Raw genomic sequence first — 7,605 nt, 5'->3', positions numbered from 1 at the left:
GTAGGCCCAAGTGGGCAGACTGGGACTTTTATATGACATAGTCTGCATCCCTTGGCTAGCTAACCACTCGTCTGATAGTAATACATTTTATGATTGTTTGTTGATATAATTGGGGTTATGCTAATCTCTTATCTAAAATCATGCTGTGTCTGCAATAATCAACTGTGATATATCCACAGATAAGTCACATGTCATCAGCCAAATAGCCATAAACTTCATGACACTCTGTATGGACTACTACACAACAATGGTAACTGGGGTCAATTTGACTGGAAGCCATGGAAATTCTTGAAACATAAGAAACTTAGAAATCAATCATTGTCTATGTTTATATTGTTGTCTGAGGCTATCAAAAACTGGACATTCGAGTAAAAAATGAAAGTGATCTTCTAGATTGTTACATTGTTTACATAAACCGTTTGAGAAGTTGGAGAAGCTAAAATATTGTTCAACTTGTATTTATGATAATACGCACAAAGTAAATTTAATTTTCGGCTAATTATAGGTGTTAACCGAACAGAATAAAGAACAGAACAGGCTTATTATAGGTGTTAACCTTTGATCGGCGTATGCTATGTTTTAAGGTTTTGCATCTAATTGTATGAAACAATGGCCGTGGTGTCAAATTATATAAGAGCGAACGTCCGCCCTGTCAAACTTAGCGATAGATCGATTGTCTGTGGGAGCGATTGATCGGATACCCATTAAAGAGAATGCCAAGCTGTTATTGTTTATGAAATCAATAAATTGTACTAATAATTACAATGTGCACAAACCCTCCTCAATTTTCATTTTTATCTGAATATTTCAATATAACATAATGGATGTTGTTAGTAAATAATATTACTATTTTAAGTAATAACATTCCAATTCCATTTTAAAATGGCTTTATATAATATGTGTAATAGACAGTAATTCATTTGAGTTCAATATAAGAACAAGAATTTTATGTTTGATACTTTGTTGTTATTTAGCTGTAGCTTTGTTTGTTTATTTATCAAATAAAGTGTATTTGTCATTTTGTATTTCGCTGTTCCACTTATAAACCTTTTTGTTCTTAATAATAAGAGCAGGGTTGTAATTAATTTTTGTAACTACGCCGTTAATACATACATGCGTATAATATATTATTAACCCATTTCTAACGAGTAACATCATCCTTGGCAAAACCGAATAGACCATTGTTTCCCTTTTCGCACGATTTTTGCACCCGAAAAAAACAAACACACTAACAGTAGAATAACGATTGTCGTGCATACACACACACACAGAAAAAGCACACGTTTTTTTTTAAAATAAAACTTGAAAAAAAAGAACTGTATTAACATAGCATGAAATTGAGTGTCAATGTTGACATAAAGCGCGAAGTGTTCACGCTTCGATCCGTAATAACAATGGACAAGTTTCCGTGTCATGAGCGTTGAGTGCATGTGACGTCACAGCCAAAATAGGTGGCGGAAATACCCAGGCGGTTTACGGAAAACAAGATCATCGCTTTTAGTATTTTAATATTTTTTGCTATTTCTCTTAATGATACCACTCGTTTAAGAATATACATATTTATAAAATAGCATTTTTCGTTATAAAATCGGCACTGGACCTTTAATTTATTTTACGCAGGTATTTTATATCCGTATAATGACCAAACGCGATTGCTTGTTTTCATGATGATGTTTCGAACACTGCACGATCTTTACACATTATAGCAGAGTTTACATTTGCAGGTACCCGTTAAATACGTTAATTGTGTAGCAGTAAATTTGTAAAATATTTTCAATGTATAGTGATTAAACACTTTATTGTTATGTTTAAACTGGCTAATATATATACATAATGTACTTAACAGTTCCAAGCTGTTAATCCATTTCGGACAAATGTCTTTTTTTTTTAAATATGTTCAAATATGTTATTAATGTGTTGAATACAGTCTGTGCTGCACGAAACCACTGACTCATCAGCTGGGAGCCGCCCATCAACAAGTGTTTCATCCTTTAATCCCAGGACACTCTCCGGGCGGTGGAACCGCAGTGCTGATCAGGCACTACGGGCAAGTGGTTAGCTGCCAGCTCTTCTCCTCCCTCTTAATCCATAGCCAACTGGACGCTCTCTCTGCTGCTTGACCTAGTCTCCCAACAGCCCTCTTTCTCTCTTCTCCCCTGATTCCTAGGGCACTTAGCATCCTCCACAGTGATTGTGCGGGAAAGCCTCTGGCGCCAATTTCGATCGGGAACAGCCATGTTTTCCAACCGCGGGAACTGCACTGGTCTAAGAGATCAGTGTATTTGGCTTTCTTCCGCTCATATGCCATGTCGCACCTTGATTCCCATGGGACGGTGAGTTCAATGGTCACCAGCTTCTTGTGTTTGGTGGACCATATCACTATGTCAGGCCTCAGTGTAGTTTAGACAATCTCGGGAAAGACCAACTTCTTCCCTAAGTCGACTTTCATCTCCCATTGGTCTGATTCATCTAAGATCGACGTGTTTCTAGGAGCTTGCTTTGTGGTTGTTTCCCCTGCCTTGACAAAGTTGATCTTTGTAGATGCTGTTTTCTTTGCTGTTCTTTTCTTCCTTCTCTCGCGCTCAAGTACATCTGCTAGCTCCCTAAGGACAGCATCATGTCTCCATCTGTAGCGGCCCTGTGTCAGCGAAGTCTGACATGATGACAGGATGTGTTCCATGGTGCCTGGCTTGTTACAAAGACTGCAACTTGGGTCTTCTACTAGACCCCATCTGTGGAGGTTGGTTGGGGATGGCAGCAGGTCGTAAACTGACCTTAACAGGAATTTGAGTCTTAGCGGCTCATACTGCCATATGTCTGCCCAAGTAAACTTCCTCTCTGTTGTTGTCCATTTGTTCCAGGCACATTGTCCACCCATTTCAACTGAACGGGCTCTTCTGCTCTCCTCTTCGCTCGCCCTGATTTCCTTCTGCACCATCTGACTCCTCTCCCTTTTATCTGCCGTACTCCATCGCTGTGGTTTTATCATACCAAGCCCTTGTCTGCCCTCCGTAGTAGTTCCGACGATGTCTTTGTGTCTCAGTATACTTTCAGCTTGGGACACCGCCTGGCTTGCCGACCACTTCCTTCCGGTTCTAGTCTCTATGCCTGCCATCCTGATCAGGTCATCAGAAGATTCTTTCAGTGTCACCACCATCCTGGCCTTGGCAACTTTGTACTCCTCAACAACTGATGATATTGGGAGTTGGAGCTGGTTGGTCCTCCCATATAGTCCGATGCTGGTGAAACTTGGTGGGACCCCAAGCCATCTACGGAGGTATCTGTTGATGGTGCTTTCAAAGCCTTCCACAGTAGAAACTGCTATCTCATACAGCATTAGAGGCCACATGAGTCTTGGTAACAATCCATGTTGGTATAACCATGCCTTGAATTTCCCAGGAAGTGATGTCTGGTCTATCTGCTTCAGACCTTCTTGGAGTTGGTTCTTGGTGCGGTTTGTGCTGCTTGTGTCATTAAGGCTGGCATCGTACCATTTTCCTAGGCATTTGATAGGATTGTCTACTATGGATGGTATGTCTTCGCTCTGTACCTGGAGGGTGAACCTTTGAGTAACCTTTCCCTTCTTGATTACCAAGCTCCTCGATTTCTTTGGTTTGAACTTCATTCTTGCCCAAGTCACTGTCTCATTCAATGCTCTAAGAACCCAACGAGCTTGCACGTGTGTCGCTGTAGTTACCGTGAGGTCATCCATAAAACCTCTATTGGATGGGAGGTATATTCCGGAGGTTGTCTTTGGTCCTTTGGTTTCCCTCTTTGCAGCATTGATAATTAAGTTCATTCCCATCACAAATAACACGACTGAAATAGTGCAGCCTGTTACTATTCCTTTCTCGAGCCTTATCCAAGGTGTTGACTGTTCTCCTACAGCAAACCGTAGTTGTATGTTACTGAAGTACTCATTGATAATCTGTTGCACATGGTCTGGGATGTGGTAGTGCTTCAGTGCGGTCTCAATTAGCTTGTGTGGTATGGAGCCATACGCATTGGCAATGTCAAGCCAGACAACAGTGAGGTCTTTTTGGTTAACCTTTGCTTCCCTGATGATCTGACTGAGGGCGCTTGTATGTTCCACACATCTAGAGAACCTGGGACGCCTCCCTTTTGCACTGAGGTATCAATGTATTGGTTTGATGTCAGATACTGCGTCATTCTCTTGGCCAGCACAGCAAAGAAGATTTTCCCCTCAACGTTCAGTAAGGAAATGGTTCTGAATTGGGTGACGGTCTTCGAATCCTTTGCCTTTGGTGTAAATATTCCTTCTGCCTGTTGCCAACAATCTGGAACTTTACCTTTCCTCCAAACTACTTTCAGAAGATTCCATAAGCGTCGAAGAAGTTTAGGGCACATCTTATACACCTTGTAAGGGATACCATTTGGTCCTGGGGCCGACCCTGCTCTTGCCTTTTGAACTACTTCTGAAACCTCTTTCAGTGTAGGTTCCTTGGTGTCTAGAGGTGTTGTGGGTTCTGGTACTGGTTCTATTCTCTGGCAGTTGCCTAACGGTACGTCTCGGATATCATCAGAGTGCGTTTCAGTTAGGAACTGTGTAATTTCTTCCATGCTGCTCTCTAGCTTGCCCGATTTCTCTTTGTCTAGCAGGTTATTAGAGAACTTGAATGGATTTGCAATGAACTCAGCAAGACGTTTGGCCTTTTTCCTTCTTTTCTCACGAAGTTGTTCTGCCTTGCATAGGTTTAAAAGTTGTTCCCTCTGGCTGTCTCTTAACTGCTTCAGCCCTGGCTTTTCTTCTTCCCTGGCATGCCTATATCTCCTTCGCAAAACCTTCAGTTCACTCCTGATGCCCTTTATCTGTCGCTGCCTTCTATTCATCCGTACAGGTTTCTTGGTGGTTTTCTGGATAGTCAGACCGAATCTTTCTTTCCCAACTGTGTAGACAAGGTTGGTTAAAGCAACCAGCTTTCTCTCAACTGCTCCTTGGAGTGCTGTCTCCAGTATTGCATGAAGGTCATCATCCAGGTCTTTCCATGCTTTCTTGTCTGACGTTTTCGGCCAGGATATTCTTGGCTTCCTCGGAGATTCATCACCCTTGTGAGCTGTTGTGGAGTGTGATAAGTCGGTGTTTGCCTCTGGGTCACTCTGTGTTCTCAGTAACGCCAGTAGCGGGTCTTCATCATCGAAGACTTCTTGAGCATCCGTTCCCGATCGCAATGTGTTTGTATCCAGCATGTCAGCCGCTAAGAGGTCCCCAGTACTGTGGGTTTGTTCCTGACTAGGATCCTCCACCGTCTCACCAGACATTACATCTGTGCGCTGCTGCTGTCGTGCTGTCTGCCCACACATAGTTCTCGCTTGATGTATGCGCAAGCCCCTGAGATTCTTGCAGACTTTTCCACACCTACACTTTGTTTCTGCCTTCTTTCCAGTCAAAGTCGATTGAACTAGCCGTGTCGTAACCGTTGAATCCGTCTGTGTAAGTCTTTCATCCTCCCCCCCTCTCGGAAGACTTTGGGGTTATTCTTCTGTAATGGAGTCTGTAGCTGAATAATGGTTGTCCTCTTACGAAGACTGAAATCTGGGATGCTACCCCATCCTGCACCTGGCCAGTCTGTTCCTGGTTGTCACCTGTCTTTCCAGTGTCACCAATCTATTCTCGGTTGCCATCTAGTCTTTCCTAGAAGTCACTGGTTCCCCAGATAAGTAATGTGTTGAATACAGTCTGTGCTGCACGAAACCACTGACTCATCAGCTGGGAGCCGCCCATCAACAAGTGTTTCATCCTTTAATCCCAGGACACTCTCCGGGCGGTGGAACCGCAGTGCTGATCAGGCACTACGGGCCAGTGGTTAGCTGCCAGCTCTTCTCCTCCCTCTTAATCCATAGCCAACTGGACGCTCTCTCTGCTGCTTGACCTAGTCTCCCAACAGCCCTCTTTGTCTCTTCTCCCCTGATTCCTAGGGCACTTAGCATCCTCCACAGGGATTGTGCGGGAAAGCCTCTGGCGCAAATTTCGATCGGGAACAGCCATGTTTTCCAACCGCGGGAACTGCACTGGTCTAAGAGATCAGTGTATTTGGCTTTCTTCCGCTCATATGCCTTGTCGCACCTTGATTCCCATGGGACGGTGAGTTCAATGGTCACCAGCTTCTTGTGTTTGGTGGACCATATCACTATGTCAGGCCTCAGTGTAGTTTGGACAATCTCGGGAAAGACCAACTTCTTCCCTAAGTCGACTTTCATCTCCCATTGGTCTGATTCATCTAAGATCGACGTGTTTCTAGCTTGCTTTGTGGTTGTTTCCCCTGCCTTGACAAAGTTGATCTTTGTTGATGCTGTTTTCTTTGCTGTTCTTTTCTTCCTTCTCTCGCGCTCAAGTACATCTGCTAGCTCCCTAAGGACAGCATCATGTCTCCATCTGTAGCGGCCCTGTGTCAGCGAAGTCTGACATGATGACAGGATGTGTTCCATGGTGCCTGGCTTGTTACAAAGACTGCAACTTGGGTCTTCCACTAGACCCCATCTGTGGAGGTTGGTTGGGGATGGCAGCAGGTCGTAAACTGACCTTAACAGGAATATGAGTCTTAGCGGCTCATACTGCCATATGTCTGCCCAAGTAAACTTCCTCTCTGTTGTTGTCCATTTGTTCCAGGCACATTGTCCACCCATTTCAACTGAACGGGCTCTTCTGCTCTCCTCTTCGCTCGCCCTGATTTCCTTCTGCACCATCTGACTCCTCTCCCTTTTATCTGCCGTACTCCATCGCTGTGGTTTTATCATACCAAGCCCTTGTCTGCCCTCCGTAGTAGTTCCGACGATGTCTTTGTGTCTCAGTATACTTTCAGCTTGGGACACCGCCTGGCTTGCCGACCACTTCCTTCCGGTTCTAGTCTCTATGCCTGTCATCCTGATCAGGTCATCAGAAGATTCTTTCAGTGTCACCACCATCCTGGCCTTGGCAACTTTGTACTCCTCAACAACTGATGATATTGGGAGTTGGAGCTGGTTGGTACTCCCATAGTGAAACTTGGTGGGACCCCTAGCCATCTACGGAGGTATCTGTTGATGGTTCTTTCAAAGCCTTCCACAGTAGAAACTGCTATCTCATACAGCATTAGAGGCCACATGAGTCTTGGTAACAATCCATGTTGGTATAACCATGCCTTGAATTTCCCAGGAAGTGATGTCTGGTCTATCTGCTTCAGACCTTCTTGGAGTTGGTTCTTGGTGCGGTTTGTGCTGCTTGTGTCATTAAGGCTGGCATCGTACCATTTTCCTAGGCATTTGATAGGATTGTCTACTATGGATGGTATGTCTTCGCTCTGTACCTGGAGGGTGAACCTTTGAGTAACCTTTCCCTTCTTGATTACCAAGCTCCTCGATTTCTTTGGTTTGAACTTCATTCTTGCCCAAGTCACTGTCTCATTCAATGCTCTAAGAACCCAACGAGCTTGCACGTGTGTCGTTGTAGTTACCGTGAGGTCATCCATAAAACCTCTATTAAAGCAACTGTTAAGTTTTTGACTTAATATGCCAAGAGATGACATGGAGGTATCATAAATTGTGTTTAATGACCAGACACATGTGGTTTATGCAGAGACCCCATACAGAGTCATACAAGTATAGGTC

The 7,605-nt window shown here is 43.9% G+C and overlaps 2 protein-coding genes across 2 annotated transcripts; both read right to left on the bottom strand.

The window, feature by feature from the left end:
* Positions 1–2,401: 2,401 nt before the first annotated feature.
* LOC127872054 (uncharacterized) lies at positions 2,402–5,322 on the bottom strand. Its single transcript, XM_052415390.1, has 2 exons — positions 4,311–5,322; positions 2,402–4,119 (listed from the first exon to the last, which is right to left on the bottom strand). The coding sequence occupies exons 1-2, from the start codon at positions 5,320–5,322 to the stop codon at positions 2,402–2,404; spliced, it is 2,730 nt and encodes a 909-aa protein (XP_052271350.1).
* A 489-nt stretch (positions 5,323–5,811) lies between these two features.
* Positions 5,812–7,023, bottom strand: LOC127872053 (uncharacterized). The gene has a single exon (XM_052415389.1). It carries the CDS (start codon positions 7,021–7,023, stop codon positions 5,812–5,814), a length of 1,212 nt encoding a protein of 403 aa, XP_052271349.1.
* Between the last annotated feature and the right edge of the window lie 582 nt (positions 7,024–7,605).

This window comes from Dreissena polymorpha, chromosome 3, assembly GCF_020536995.1.
Source record: "Dreissena polymorpha isolate Duluth1 chromosome 3, UMN_Dpol_1.0, whole genome shotgun sequence".
NCBI lineage: Eukaryota > Metazoa > Mollusca > Bivalvia > Myida > Dreissenidae > Dreissena > Dreissena polymorpha.
The sequence above is the reverse complement of the archived record's forward strand: the minus strand, read 5'-3'. Positions and strand labels throughout refer to the sequence as shown.